At 46.1% G+C, this 16,060-nt stretch overlaps 1 protein-coding gene across 12 annotated transcripts in view; it reads right to left on the bottom strand.

Annotated features, from left to right (window-relative positions):
* Positions 1–1,381: 1,381 nt before the first annotated feature.
* ncor2 (nuclear receptor corepressor 2) overlaps positions 1,382–16,060 on the bottom strand; it is a 202,442-nt gene continuing 187,763 nt past the window's right edge. For 11 of the 12 annotated variants that reach the window (XM_029717277.1, XM_029717284.1, XM_029717287.1 and 8 more), the window contains 10 exons: positions 15,712–15,895; positions 15,020–15,528; positions 12,340–12,473; positions 11,851–12,035; positions 10,756–10,884; positions 10,415–10,554; positions 10,248–10,301; positions 5,625–5,837; positions 5,149–5,325; positions 1,382–4,986 (listed from right to left, as the gene is read on the bottom strand). In XM_029717277.1, the coding sequence (XP_029573137.1) occupies positions 4,805–4,986; positions 5,149–5,325; positions 5,625–5,837; positions 10,248–10,301; positions 10,415–10,554; positions 10,756–10,884; positions 11,851–12,035; positions 12,340–12,473; positions 15,020–15,528; positions 15,712–15,895 (1,907 nt within the window). In that variant the 3' untranslated portion in view covers positions 1,382–4,804. The remainder of the gene's footprint in view (positions 4,987–5,148; positions 5,326–5,624; positions 5,838–10,247; positions 10,302–10,414; positions 10,555–10,755; positions 10,885–11,850; positions 12,036–12,339; positions 12,474–15,019; positions 15,529–15,711; positions 15,896–16,060) is intronic. The other variant, XM_029717286.1, reaches the window with a different exon arrangement.

The raw sequence follows: 16,060 nt of genomic DNA, 5'->3' as shown, positions 1-16,060 counted from the left end.
GTTTCCACTGCACTATATTATGTGGTAGCAATTTAGACTGGGATAGTTCATTTTTCTAAAACTAGATCAGCTTTAAACATACACTACGTGACCAAAAGTATGTGTACATCTGCTTGTCGAACATCTCATTCCAAAATCATGGGCATTAGTATGGAGTCGGTCCCCCCTTTGCTGCTATAACAGCCTCCACTCTTCTGGGAAGACTTTCCACTAGATGTTGGAACATTGATGCGGGGACTAGTTTCCATTCAGCCACAAGAGCATTAGTAAGGTCGGGCACTGATGTTGGGCAATTAGGCCTGGCTCACAGTCGGCGTTCCAATTCACCCCAAAGGTGTTCAATAGGGTTGAGGTCAATGCTCTGTGCAGGTCAGCCAAGTTCTTCCACAACAATCTTGACAAACCACTTCTGTTTGGACCTCGCTTTGAGCACAGGGGCATTGTCATGCTGAAACAGGAAAGGGCTTTCCCCAAACTGTTGCCACACGGTTGGAAACACAGAATCATCTAGAATGTCATTGTATGCTGTAGCGTTTACATTTCCTTTCACTTGAATTAAGGGGCCTAGCCTGAAACATGAAAAACAGCCCCAGACCATTATTCCTCCTCTACCAAACTTCACAGTTGGCACTATGCATTCAGGCAGGTAGCATTCTCCTGGCTTCCACCAAAACCAGATTTGTCCGTCGGACTGCCAGATGGTGAAACGTGATTCATCACTTCAGAGAACGCTTTTCCACTGCTCCAGAGTCCAATGGCGGCGAGCTTTACACCACTCCAGCTGATGCTCGGCCATGAAAACCCATTTCATGACGCTCCAGACGGACAAACAGTTCCGAACAGTGATGACGTTGCTTCCAGAGGCAGTTCGGAACTCGGTAGTGAGTGTTGCAACCGAGGACAGGTTGATTTTTATGTGCTTCAGCGTTGCTGTTCTTTGAGCTTGTGTGGCCTACCACTTCGAGACTGAGCCATTGTTGCTCCTAGATGTTTCCACTTCACAATAACAGCACTTACAGTTGACCGGGGCAGCTCTAGCAGGGCAGAAATTTGACAAACTGACTTGTTGGAAAGGTGGCATCCCATGACGGTGCCACGTTGAAAGTCTGAGCTCTTCAGTAAGGCCATTCTACTGCCAATGTTAGTCTATGGAGATTGGATGTCCGGGTGCTCGATTTTATACACTTGTCAGCAATATAATGTATCTTCGGTTCTCTCATGAGATCTAAGATAGTTGTTTGCATCATATCTAGTCTTTATTTTTCCCCCTCAATTTAAAATAGTCTTTCTTAAAATAGCCTATTCAATTGGTGATCATACACATTTGCAACAATGTAATACATGGCAAACAAAGTATACAGAAAGACATGAACAGCATCAGTTTCAATGGCAATAAGATTTTTATTTAAACATTAAGGCAGTGTTTTTGTTTGTTTTTTACACTGCTATCCACAAAGCTTGCTGGTGGGCATGTAGAATTAAACAGTGTGAATAGTTTTTCTGTAAATACCAACCTTGCAGCAAGCCACATAAATATTTACATCTCTTCAGTTCTATTTACAATCCTGGCTATTATACAGTGGGTTATAATTATATATAAAACAAATCATTACGCACAATACGGTTGATCAAGGTCAATGCCACCCCCCCCCCAGCTGTGGACAATACAGGGGTCGTATCGGCCCTTCCATTCATTTGTTTTTCGTTCGTTTTGAATCATTCCTTTCATTACCAATGAAATGCTACCTATTAGCATGGAGAGTGTCATGACCATAATCAAAGCAAGCGGTGTAAGAACGAACAGAAACGAGTGAAAAGCATAAATCATTCAAATACACATCAGTACATTTAAAAACAACTGATTATTCTCGTTTCCTCTGCTATTTACTTAGCGAACACATCTGGATATGGTTTTTGTCTTGTCACGTCAAACTTTACTGTCACTTTGCTCTCCCAATGACTTCATGAATAGTCAATTGATATACAAGTAAAGACACAAACTATCTTATAATACAAAGCTGGGGTTACCTTGTAGTTGGTTGGGTCCAGTTACAAACTTTTCATTTAGCTTCACCTTGACTCATTAGATCTGAACCATGACCAATATAATAGGTAGCCAGAGTAGAAACTTGATGTAATCCAGTGAAGAGGAAGAGGAAGGAGAGTGAAAGCTGTCCAACTGTTCCACGTTCATTACTAACACGTCTCCATCATGACTAACTCAACTCCCTCTCAACTAGTGGACAGGATAACACAGTGCAGTGCAGTCCCTCTAAACAAGTCATACTGAGAACAGCTGTGCTTCTCTGGCTTCAACAGTCAATACAAGCCATGGACACCATCATTAAAATGGACAAAAACTTAATCACACAAATGTAACACTAACGTTTGAACTGTTTAAACCTCATTTGAATCAGTACCATGCCAGAATATAATAGGACTGAGGGTATGTTGCCTGTAAAAACAAATTGGGCAATGTTTATATGATCGCCTTTGAAACAGCACCATTTTTACATCTTTCTTCTTGGCATTCACCTTTTATATAGCTATTGCTTAGCCTGCAAGAGGACATTCAACTTTGACCATGTCGTTGCCCATTGTCATGGTAACCTGATGTGAAAGCAGCAAGTTCTACAATCCTCAGACAGAATACACTGCTTTTCATTTCTTAACATTCACAACAGTAAGTTAGCAGCTCCCATTGTAAATCATGTGTAAGTGACAGTGACAGTTAAGCGCTAAGGCTGTGACAGATTTGGACAAAAAAAAGACATCAAAAGAAGGACATTTCATCTGCTCTTGGTATCAACATTTCCCTGCATAAACACTTATAACCCTGGCATGTAGAAAAAAAAATATTTAAAAAAATGTGTGCGTCACTTGGTAACTACTACTGTATATGTAAAATGAATGGCACTTAACACTAGGAATCTTAGAACTGTACAAAATCGGGTCTAGATAAAAATGTGCGTCTGGCCTGGTGAGGCAGAGCTCCTCTTCCTCTAGACAGTAAAAGTTCAGAGGTCAGACCGTCACAACAGGCAGCTCCTAGAGACAATAGGCATTCCATCCTAGAGACGGACTTCCAGCAGGCCAGCCGGGGCTCACACTACAGCCACAGCCGGCACCACCATGGTCCAAGGGGCATAGAAACATAGATGGCTTTTATTTGTCACCTATTTAATGCAAGCACATTCCAACTCTAATGCCGGGAAATTTGCCCTAAAGCAGCTTTAAGGTTGGTCTCTACCCGCACTAAGCGGACTAGGTAATGTTTCACTAGCTGTGATTGTCGCTTGAGTGCGGGAACACTAAATCATGTATGTGGCAAGACCAAAAGAAACAGATGTTAGAGGAGGAGGACACTTCTATTAGTAGGATTCTACACTCTTCTTCTTGAGTCCATTCTCACCTGCCCGAAAGACACATTCTTAAAAATGCCATTGTGAACAGATGGACAACTAAGTGCTTAACATCCAAAAACAGTCTCAACAAACACATAGACATGATTCATATACAAAGAGTGAGAAAGTGTCACTTGTCTCTTAGTGCCATCCATCACACCCACAGTCCACTCTCTCTATTGGATGCCTGGAGACCATACGCCGCCACCGTCCTCCAATAAAATATAAAATGTATGATGACATCATCAGCAATGGGCATCATGTATACCCTGTTAACCAATGATATAACCCTCCCACGTACCCCCCAAGATAAATCGTTGCAAATAAGAAACAATAACTGACACCATCAAAATTCACCATAAAAAGTACTAACGGTCTCAGTTCACTTTCAAACACAAGACTGGACTGACTTGATTTAAAAAGGAGAAAACTAAATTACAAACACAGGAAAACAATGTGTTTTTTTCCCTCCTGTCCATCATCTGATAGTGGTAGAAATGCACCGGCCGTCTGTACAGTGTCCACTGTAATGTACTGTACTCTACTGCACTGTACTGTACTCCCACTGCACAATGACATGGGTCAGTGAAGGAGTCCACTTCCCTAGCAGACCTCTCCATGCAGAGCTGTGTGGTTAACTCCGTGTCCATGGGGTCATTGGCAGAAAGAATGAGAGATGGAGATGGTCAGTGGAGGCAGCAGGCTTCTCCAAGTTGAAGCTCCAGGTTGAAGCCCTGCTCACAGAGCCCAGACAGAGTAGAGCAGGATTCCTGTACAACAGAGGACACATCCATCCTTGTCCAGGGCCAGTGAATCCATCAACAGGTCAGATTAAAACACATGAGCATCAGACTATGTGGCCGTATCAAGTCCCTTCCACAATCCGTAGAAGACACTAGAAACCTACACAAAAAAGTGAGTGAATTGATGTGTCTGTATTGATAAGGCCAGCAAGAGGGGGGAAATGCAAGTAAAAAAAAAAAAAAAAGTGATTTGTCCTTTAGAGTAGTCCTGGAGTGAGTGTATACACAGAAACACCAACACACACACACACTCACCGAGCAGCAGTGTTTCAGCACACCACCATCAGCGCTTGAGATGCTCAGTCAGCAGTGTGAGATGGGAGGCTAAGAGGTCACTCCTTTCCTGGTTGGAGAGTGTAGAGTGGGGTGGAGAGTGTAGAGTGGGGTGGAGAGTGTAGAGTGGTGTGTGTGTGTCTGCAGCAGCAGTGGAGGTGGTTGATAGTTGGCAGGTGCTGTTCTGTTCCATGGCAGGGTCTCTCACTCGCTGTCAGACAGGGTCTCTCACTCGCTGTCAGACAGGGTCTCTCACTCGCTGTCAGACAGGGTCTCTCACTCGCTGTCAGACAGGGTCTCTCACTCGCTGTCAGACAGGGTCTCTCACTCGCTGTCAGACAGGGTCTCGTACTGAGAACACAACAGGGGCTTAGGCTCCTCCTCCCAGGCCCGCCCCTGCCCCAGACCCTGGGCCCCTAGCTGGCCAGAGGAGGGGGAGGGCGCTGACACCGGCATGCCACCGGGGAAACGCATGGTCAGGGGGTTACATGGGAAGGGAGTGGGGCCTGCAGGAGGAAGAACAGCAACAATACATCATTGAGTGCTGACCATGATGCCATGGGTAGCAGACTGCAGTACACAGGGTTTAACGGTACAGCTGAATATGAGCAGTGGGGGATGAGATGGTGTAGACGTGAGAGGTGCAGTATGGGCAGGGGGAGCAGTACCTGTGGAGGAGGGCCGGTCCTCCCAGACACGGTTGATGAGGGGCGTGCGGCGGTTGGCATCCCCCTCAGAGTGGACAGAGGACACAGAGGAGGGTCTCTCCCCCCCTGACAGGCCCGGCCCGGGGGATTTGGCCTTCCGCCCGTTAGAGCGCCCGCTACCCTTTGGCTTCCCCCCACCTGCAGCCAGAAGAAGGGTACAAAACACAGCCCTGTGGTTGATTGACCAATTCTATCCACATTTATCTATATAGCAGGTTCCATACATCTGAAGTTACAACTGTGAGAAACTAGTCTAACAAATATTAATTAAGTAGCCTAAATACAATATTTCATTTGTTACACATACATTACGGCTTCATAATTGGAAATACTGCCTGCTCTGAACACCAGTACATACAATGCACAGAGACAATACCCCTACCCTGTAACTGAGTGGAGGCTTATGACAGAGGGAGATTTGTGGGGTAATATCACACCTTGTAGTGAGTAAGAGTCCTCGGTCCGTCCGTCAGCGAGAGGATTAGCGGCAGGCACACTGGCAGCCATGGAGTTAATAGCATTGGAAGAGGGAGGGCGCTCCTCAGCCTGGTCATCATACCTGCCCATCAGGGCCTTTCTGATAATGGCTTCCAGGCCTATGGTGTTACCGGATGCCTCAGGAGCCGGGTGGCTGCGGATACTTACAGGTCCTGGTAGGCAAGAGGGGACAGGGGGAGGTTAGAGAGGGTGAGAGGGACAGAACCAAGGCATTGAGTAGTGGGAGAGAGAGAGATACAAATAAATAGAGCAAGAAAGACTCAAATAGAATTGAAATGGATGTAGCTAGGATGTAGCTACTGCTCTCCAGTCTCCTGTGAGTAGCCTAGCTGATGCACATGCCCTAAAGCTTCAGCCCGAAGCCTAGCTGTGTCTGCTAGGGGTTCATATGGGGCACATGGCCATATCTATACAAACTGGAAGAGAGCCTCTCTACTGTAACATGCTGATCTATACCATTACATATTCACCAGAGTTGGGGAGTAACTATTACATGCAATGGATAATTATATATACTGCTCAAAAAAATAAAGGGAACACTTAAACAACACAATGTAACTCCAAGTCAATCACACTTCTGTGAAATCAAACTGTCCACTTAGGAAGCAACACTGATTGACAATAAATTTCACATGCTGTTGTGCAAATGGAATAGACAACAGGTGGAAATTATAGGCAATAAGCAAGACACCCCAATAAAGGAGTGGTTCTGCAGGTGGAGACCACAGACCACTTCTCAGTTCCAATGCTTCCTGGCTGATGTTTTGGTAACTTTTGAATGCTGGCGGTGCTTTCACTCTAGTGGTAGCATGAGACGGAGTCTACAACCCACACAAGTGGCTCAAGTAGTGCAGCTCATCCAGGATGGCACATCAATGCGAGCTGTGGCAAGAAGGTTTGCTGTGTCTGTCAGCGTAGTGTCCAGAGGATGGAGGCGCTACCAGAAGACAGGCCAGTACATCAGGAGACGTGGAGGAGGCCGTAGGAGGGCAACAACCCAGCAGCAGGAGCGCTACCTCTGCCTTTGTGCAAGGAGGAGCAGGAGGAGCACTGGCAGAGCCCTGCAAAATGACCTCCAGCAGGCCACAAATGTGCATGTGTCTGCTCAAACAGTCAGAAACAGACTCCATGAGGGTGGTATGAGGGCCCGACGTCCACAGGTGGGGGTTGTGCTTACAGCCCAACACCGTGCAGGACGTTTGGCATTTGCCAGAGAACACCAAGATTGGCAAATTCGCCACTGGCGCCCTGTGCTCTTCACAGATGAAAGCAGGTTCACAATGAGCACGTGACAGACGTGACAGAGTCTGGAGACGCCGTGGAGAACGTTCTGCTGCCTGCAACATCCTCCAGCATGACCGGTTTGGCGGTGGGTCAGTCATGGTGTGGGGTGGCATTTCTTTGGGGGCCCGCACAGCCCTCCATGTGCTCGCCAGAGGTAGCCTGACTGCCATTAGGTACCGAGATGAGATCCTCAGACCCCTTGTGAGACCATATGCTGGTGCGGTTGGCCCTGGGTTCCTCCTAATGCAAGACAATGCTAGACCTCATGTGGCTGGAGTGTGTCAGCAGTTCCTGCAAGAGGAAGGCATTGATGCTATGGACTGGCCCGCCCGTTCCCCAGACCTGAATCCAATTGAGCACATCTGGGACATCATGTCTCGCTCCATCCACCAACGCCACGTTGCACCACAGACTGTTCAGGAGTTGGCGGATGCTTTAGTCCAGGTCTGGGAGGAGATCTCTCAGGAGACCATCCGCCACCTCATCAGGAGCATGCCCAGGCGTTGTAGGGAGGTCATACAGGCACGTGGAGGCCACACACACTACTGAGCCTCATTTTGACTTGTTTTAAGGACATTACATTAAAGTTGGATCAGCCTGTAGTGTGGTTTTCCACTTTAATTTTGAGTGTGACTCCAAATCCAGACCTCCATGGGTTGATAAATTGGATTTCCATTGATTATTTTTGTGTGATTTTGTTGTCAGCACATTCAACTATGTAAAGAAAAAAGTATTTAATAAGATTATTTCATTCATTCAGATCTAGGTGTTGTTATTTTAGTGTTCCCTTTATTTTTTTTGAGCAGTATATTACCAATTGAACGACATCTGTTGCAGGATAAATCATAGCTGGCCATAAATGGGTGTTGCATTTTACTTTATGGGTTGGTTATGTAGGCTTCTTCTAATCCATTGCTTTCTACTACAGATAATAATATGATTAGGTTATTTCTTTACATTAAAACCCAAAATCTGTCAGGTTGCCAGTCATTCCAATTAATTGAACCCCTTGATTTTCAAGAATAGGACTTGGAATTATGGAAGTACAGATTAGCCAAATAGTTTTAGAAGACATAGCTTGGACTGTAGCCTACTAAAGCCTATTCCTGTTTTTTTCCTGTGATCCATCAAACGCATTTCGTGTGTCATCAGTCTCTGACTTGTGGTCAGACTCGCTCCGGCGGAACAAACGTGCACCTTTTTTCAATGCTGGATTGAATGTCATTGAGAAAACAGAAAGGTGGAAGATTTTTCCCGCGAACATCCTTTCTGAATTTAAAAATAATCCTAGAAGTAATCATCTAGTTTTTCAAAAGTATCTGTAATCTGATTACAATTTTTTGGCTTGTAAGGGAGGATTTTAAAAAAATATACACTGCTCAAAAAAATAAAGGGAACACTTAAACAACACATCCTAGATCTGAATGAAAGAAATAATGTTGTTAAATACTTTTTTCTTTACATAGTTGAATGTGCTGACAACAAAATCACACAAAAATAATCAATGGAAATCCAATTTATCAACCCATGGAGGTCTGGATTTGGAGTCGCACTCAAAATTAAAGTGGAAAACCACACCACAGGCTGATCCAACTTTGATGTAATGTCCTTAAAACAAGTCAAAATGAGGCTCAGTAGTGTGTGTGGCCTCCACGTGCCTGTATGATCTCCCTACAACGCCTGGGCATGCTCCTGATGAGGTGGCGCATGGTCTCCTGAGGGATCTCCTCCCAGACCTGGACTAAAGCATCCGCCAACTCCTGGACAGTCTGTGGTGCAACGTGGCGTTGGTGGATGGAGCGAGACATGATGTCCCAGATGTGCTCAATTGGATTCAGGTCTGGGGAACGGGCGGACCAGTCCATAGCATCAATGCCTTCCTCTTGCAGGAACTGCTGACACTCTCCAGCCACATGAGGTCTAGCATTGTCTTGCATTAGGAGGAACCCAGGGCCAACCGCACCAGCATATGGTCTCACAAGGGGTCTGAGGATCTCATCTCGGTACCTAATGGCAGTCAGGCTACCTCTGGCGAGCACATGGAGGGCTGTGCGGCCCCCCAAAGAAATGCCACCCCACACCATGACTGACCCACCGCCAAACCGGTCATGCTGGAGGATGTTGCAGGCAGCAGAACGTTCTCCACGACGTCTCCAGACTCTGTCACGTCTGTCACGTGCTCAGTGTGAACCTGCTTTCATCTGTGAAGAGCACAGGGCGCCAGTGGCGAATTTGCCAATCTTGGTGTTCTCTGGCAAATGCCCAACGTCCTGCACGGTGTTGGGCTGTAAGCACAACCCCCACCTGTGGACGTCGGGCCCTCATACCACCCTCATGGAGTCTGTTTCTGACCGTTTGAGCAGACACATGCACATTTGTGGCCTGCTGGAGGTCATTTTGCAGGGCTCTGGCAGTGCTTCTCCTGCTCCCCCTTGCACAAAGGCGGAGGTAGTGGTCCTGCTGCTGGGTTGTTGCCCTCCTATGGCCTCCTCCACGTCTCCTGATGTACTGGCCTGTCTCCTGGTAGCGCCTCCATGCTCTGGACACTATGCTGACAGACACAGCAAACCTTCTTGCCACAGCTCGCATTGATGTGCCATCCTGGATGAGCTGCACTACTTGAGCCACTTGTGTGGGTTGTAGACTCCGTCTCATGCTACCACTAGAGTGAAAGCACCGCCAGCATTCAAAAGTGACCAAAACATCAGCCAGGAAGCATAGGAACTGAGAAGTGGTCTGTGGTCACCACCTGCAGAACCACTCCTTTATTGGGGGTGTCTTGCTAATTGCCTATAATTTCCACCTGTTGTCTATTCCATTTGCACAACAGCATGTGAAATTTATTGTCAATCAGTGTTGCTTCCTAAGTGGACAGTTTGATTTCACAGAAGTGTGATTGACTTGGAGTTACATTGTGTTGTTTAAGTGTTCCCTTTATTTTTTTGAGCAGTGTATTATTTGATCTTATTTTAATGTCTTAAGGGGAAAGTAATTTAAAAGTAACAAAGTAATCCGATTACATTACTGAGTTTGGGTTATCCAAAAGTTACGTTACTGATAAACATTTTGGACATGTAACTAGTAACAGATTACATTTAGAAAGTAACCTACCCAACCCTGATCACATAACAGCAAATCTCGCTAGCACAGTCTACGGTGCAAAAATCCCAGAAAAACTAGGACTACTCTAAGCATGTTATACAACAGCATTGTGGTTGGGAATAACACTAATCCACCTCTCACCGTAAATATCCCATGGTAATTAATCTCTATCTTACCTGCAGTGGTAGAGGCAGGCATGTTGAAAATCTCTGTTCCTGGCTGGCCAGCATCTGTAAATAGAAAACTCATATTTTTTAAAGCATATTCTCTTTGTCAATGAATATAGTATGTACAGTACTACAGTATCAATGCTGTATGCGGTCACTGTGGGGGTGGGACTCACTGAAATCAGCGTCACTGCCGACCACGGTCATCTTCTTGATCATCTCCTGTTTCTTGGACTTGACAATGGCTGAGGTGCTCTCAGTGAGCTTGCTAAAGAAGGCTGGGGGCTGGGTGTTGGGAGGGGAGCGAGAGCCCATGCTGTGGGGAGACGTCCACGTCTGGTTAGCATCAGGAGAACTACTGTACTACACACAATAGAACATACAGCCCAACATGTTTACCAAGAGTTGTCAAGAAAACGTGTTAACAATAAGGAGTACATAACTGACATTGTGGGTTAGAGTGATTGAATGACTACTAGCTGTGTGAGGAAGGGAAGGAGTTAGGGTGAGACCTTACCCCTGCTCTCCCTGCTCGTTGGGGTAGGAGGCCCCTTGTGTCTCTGGTTCAGACATGGCTCCTGCAGGGGACACTGGCTCAATGCCGTCTGCAGACATACTGACAGGTGATGCCTTGGGCTGAGGAGACCTAGGACACACACACAATAATAAGCCACTGTGGTCTGAGTACAGTAGTTAATATTCAACTTCTACATTTCCACATGCTGGTAGATATATTGTACATAACATGCTGACCACACCGCTCGGTTTACGCCTGCGAGCGTTGCAAAATAAATGTACACACACGTTACTCAATCATTGCATCCAAAGTGCTCGCGCTAGTCAACGAGCCTCTGCCTAGCCAGGCGCTAACATAGAACCTCTCCCATCTCCTCATTGGTTTTTAGGAGCATATACCCACGTGGATGATTGAACGATTAACTGAGGTCCACACTCCAGTCCAGATGGCGGTGGTAATGCACCTTAAAGTTGGTTGCCAACCGCCATATAAAGTCCAATGAAGAAGAAGCCTGAAGGAGGAGAGATCACTAGAAACTAACTCGCGTTACCCTTTTATCTGTGGATTAATTGTCTGAGTAGAGGACCTTGTGCATTTCAGGTAAAATAACAACCCAATGCTTATATCCCAAGACAAATTATCTACCAACAGCAAGCTAGCTAAATTGCCATGAATGTTTCATGCTTTTAGACCTGTCCCCAAATTAATATAGTTGGTTCAGATTAGTTTTGTTAATTCAACCTGCGTGTCTTGATCATGTCTAGATGGACAAAATCAATATGTGCGTGTGAGTCAGCATGTAAGTAGACATATTGTACATAAAGTAACCTAATGTAGCAGGCGTAAAATATACACCTGACCGGGACACCCCACACTTTGCTCATGATGAGAAAAAGGTGGGATGTTCTCTTCTGCACTGTTCAACCAATCTAATAAATGTGGAGGAGGAGTTAAGATGCAGTGTCGCCTTGTTAATATCCAGAAACAGAAGTCGCAGCACAGGCTCTCTCCCATTTCCCCTGAAAACCGGATGCATCCGATTGTGTCGACCCCGCTAAGGGTGTACATGAAGTAACAAACACTCCTGGGCCATACCCGTCTCGGGTACGTTCTCCTCCTGTCCCCTCTGGAGTGTAGCGAGGTCCCTGGCTAGACTCCTGGGAGGCAGGCAGGGCATGGGGAGCGCTGAGGGGCCGGGTCAGGTCCAGGACTGGGTTGCTGTGGTAGGACTGCTGCTGGGCCTGTTGGCTCTGCCGGGTATAGTCCTTGGTGATCACTTCCTGTTACCCACACACAACATCACAGGTCCAGGTCAGACACACGACAGGCAGCAAGGAGGAAACCTACCTACTTCTAGTGACTTCTATACTCCCACATCCCCAACACGTTCAGCAAGATCTTTACCTTCCACTTGTCAGCCCCCAAGAAAAGCTCCCCATTTAACTTCTACAGAAGACTTTGATCTGAGAATCACTGTATTGAAATCATCCTTATCATGGTAAATGCAACACTGATATAATACAGTAAAATATAATAATTCTTTAAGATCAATATGAACACCATGTCATTAACTAGGAGGCTTACACTGATGTGCTGCGCCAGGGTGACCACCCTCTGGCTGCCTTTCATCAGGGGGGATTGCTGGCCCGGGGACAGCCTCTCCTCAGAGGGAGGCCGGTACAGACCGTGCTGCTCCATGGGCATTATCTTCTGTTGAGCTGAGGGTCCAGGACACAGCCCAACACACACACAAGCACACACACAGATTGCACACACAGGAGTGGAGCCATACAGAGCACGAGCGAGCGCGCGCACACACACACACAGACAGATTGCACACACACAGACAGACAGATTGCACACACACAGACAGACAGATTGCACACACAAATTAAGCAGCACCACCAGGTACACAGACACACACAGAGGGGACAAAGAAGGCAGAAATTCAGTTGCTTGGGCCAGTTTGAATAGAGGCAGCTTACAGGCAGAGCTTGATATAAAATAAACAAAAACAAATGCATCATAAAAATGTCTTGTTTTCAAAACAAGTCCATTGTGCACAGCTGACGTTGTGCTCGGTAAACATTGCGTGACATCTGCTGTGTATAAGAGTGCAACGGCAGTTTCCCTTCTGCAGAAATCCTGTCTCTACTATGTGTTGTCACACATGGATTTGACAATCTACTTTAGATCACTATTGACTTATTTCCATATTGCACTCTACTCAAAGGAGAGACGTACAAATCTCAAACCCCAAAAATCTGACTAAGAAGCTAGGCGGTGACATAAAATGGTCTTTAAATTGATGCGCTTCGAAGAAATGGCGCCAAATTTAAGGACCACCGGACACTGCTGCTGCTTTTCACTCTATATTTATGATATAGGCCTAGATTTCAGCAGATCAAATGGGTTTCCTGACACAACTCCTTTAAAAAGTGTGTATGCTGTAGTATAGTACCAGTTAAAATGGACCAGGACGTTCTCAGACAGCCCTAGTGTGCCGTTAAGGTTCATTGAGGAACTATTTTGAGGTCATTCTCCCAGGGGGCTTTAGGGAGTGCCCTAAGCCAATTTGACTAATCTCTGACTTTCATTACAGAAACTGTGTGCAATGTGCATACAGTGTGTGTTGTGCTCTGGAAATGTTCTGCACCAGAGCATTCATCTTTGGAGCAGCTGATGTAAGTCAGTCCACCCCTGGAGGGCAGCATAGTTCCCTGGAGTCCCACTGTGTTGAAGACACTCATCTGTTCTATTGCTAGAGCTTAGGAACAACATGACACTCTCTCTTCGGCTGGCAGTTGCTACCATCTCTCAGAAAATAGTGTCTCCGGTCCATTTGAAATCCAGCTTTATAGTGGACTACTGTCTTCTCTCTGTAGCATTGTGAATGTATGGTCTAGCCTTTTCCTAATGGATAATACTGAACATGCAACAGTATATAAATATATCACAGTCTGTTATACCACAATACTTCTCTGAGCTTTGCATGCACACACTTGCCCTATATGCATGTCAGAAATATTGATGTGGCACATAGCTTAACAAGTGGAAAAACAAGAAAACAAGATCAACATTTTTTGTGATGGAAAAGTCTGAGGTTTTGTTGAGAGGTGTGCGTTGAGTGGTTTACATGTGGAAAAATCTGCATAAATTACAGTGAGGTATAATAATAAGGGCATGCAGATACTTTGTGGCCTGAAGCTGCAGCACCCCCCTCCACCCTGGATCATTTTTTGGGTCTCACCACCACCCCTCAAGCCCTCTCCCTGCCCCCCACCTCGACCCCCCTCCAGTGAAAGCGCAACACTATCTGGAGCCCCAGGGAGGGTCTGTCTGGTGGCTGGTGGGGCTTTAGGCTGGTGATGCACTCTGGCAGGCTCGCCTGGACATTTCCTACTACACGACTCACACTGGTTTATATTTAGAGAAGCCGACTGTCACAAACCATAAAAGAAAGCTTAGGTCATTTAGGTAATCTATCTAGCAATATTCTGCCTTACTTCCTCCACATTTTAGGTTTTGTGAGGTGAGTCTTTAAGGAAGGTGTCATTACTAACTATTAATCAAATATTAACAGAATTACTACAATCCTAATAAGCATACCAACATTACATCTCATAGATTAGTTTCTAATCTGGAACTCTCGAACACTACAGGTCAACTACGTCTGCAATATGGGGGGGTGCCACATGGAAGACCGTCATGTCCTGAAATGAAAATAAGAAGCAGCAAAGGATGTTATGCTTAAATTTTCAATGAATGATACCTTAAAGGGCACCTAGGATCTTTCTCTTCAAGGAAATACCAATTGAGTTCTGTATTTTTGCCATAATAATGGTCAATACATAGTAATTTAATAATTTGATTTATCCAGCGCGTCAGCCGTTTTCATCTCCTTAATATTCTGTCCATAGTAAGTCAGCTAGTAAGTCAGCTCCAGTTTCTGCTTTTTCTTCAGAATGTCAAAACGTGTTAAATAATAATATTAGGTGTTCAAGTTTGGATCTTTTTTTTCTTTTCCAGAGGTCACCTTTGGTGGTCTTCAAGTACCCACATTTAAAAAACAAATGACATAGTTCTAAGTTACATGGAAAAAAAGCTAAAATAGTATAGTGTTGGGAAAAAAAACGAAAACATAACATGTAAAAATGAATTGGACTGATTTGATAATGCCAACCACCACAGCGTGCAATATGCCACAGACGAACGGGGGGAGGGTCTGGGTGATGAGGGGACCCTGGGATCCAGAGCGTCTTACCATCACTGGCGCTGTTGGCCACGAGCGAGCCCGTCTCTGGCATCCCCGTTTCACAAGAAATTTGACGCATGATAATCGCGTTTATGAAGTTGGCCGCAGTCATGGTGGTCTTACCGAGTGATCGGAGCTCTTGTTCCTGAACGGACATCGGTTTGTTTTGAGTCTTTTCCCTACTAGGCGTGCCACTTTCTCCGCGGCCAACATGGTTATCCAACTGGGGGGTCAGCAGGTGAGGTGGGGGCCGGCCTGAGTGGTGAGAGGCTGCAGAGCCCTGGGGGTAGGGCACGGGGTAACCCCCTTGGTTAGGGCTGGCCAGCTTGGGGTCAGATTTGCTGGAGGATATAGAGGGCCCATGTTGGTCTTGGGTGTGTTTAGGAAGGCCTCCCCTGCTCTTGCCACCATCCCGGCCCATTTCCTTGGAGTCCATGCTTGGTGGGTAGCCCTCAGTAGGCATCCCGGTCCTCTGGAGGTGGCTGTAGCCTGGGTAGCGATTGGAACCTGGCATGGACCTGGGAGAGGTAAACCAATCACTAAAACAGTCAGTGAACATGCCAACCACAGATGAACCCCCAATAGAGTCTGCACCTCATATTTAGAAGAAACACAGAAGGAGCACATGATATTCAGTGAACCAAGGCACGTACTGTAGGAGACACTTAGCCATTTATCCGACATGTTACTGTACAGCTTACCTTAGCACAGAAGGGTTGTTGTGGTCACTGACAGGCAGACTCTTGCCCCCAGTGTTGTGCAGGACGCTGGGCCTCTGCTGGACACCGTCCTGGGTACGAGGGGACACCGGGGAGTGCTGGTGGCTGTAGCCGGAGTGGGAGGAGGGCCTGACACTGCTGCTACCACCGGAGCTGTGCTCTGTGCCTGAGTGATGGAACAGAGGGAAAACAGTACTCACATTACACACTGCACAGAGTAACATCTTTCATCTCATAGAACAGCAGAATACACATCACATACAGACCATGTGCTGTAAATACGCTACTATAATGGTAATAACATAACAGCTTAATAATGTAATAGCAGAGT

The sequence above is a fragment of the Salmo trutta genome, chromosome 27, assembly GCF_901001165.1.
Source record: "Salmo trutta chromosome 27, fSalTru1.1, whole genome shotgun sequence".
NCBI lineage: Eukaryota > Metazoa > Chordata > Actinopteri > Salmoniformes > Salmonidae > Salmo > Salmo trutta.
Note: the sequence above shows the minus strand (reverse complement) of the source record. Positions and strands in the feature narration are given on the sequence as shown.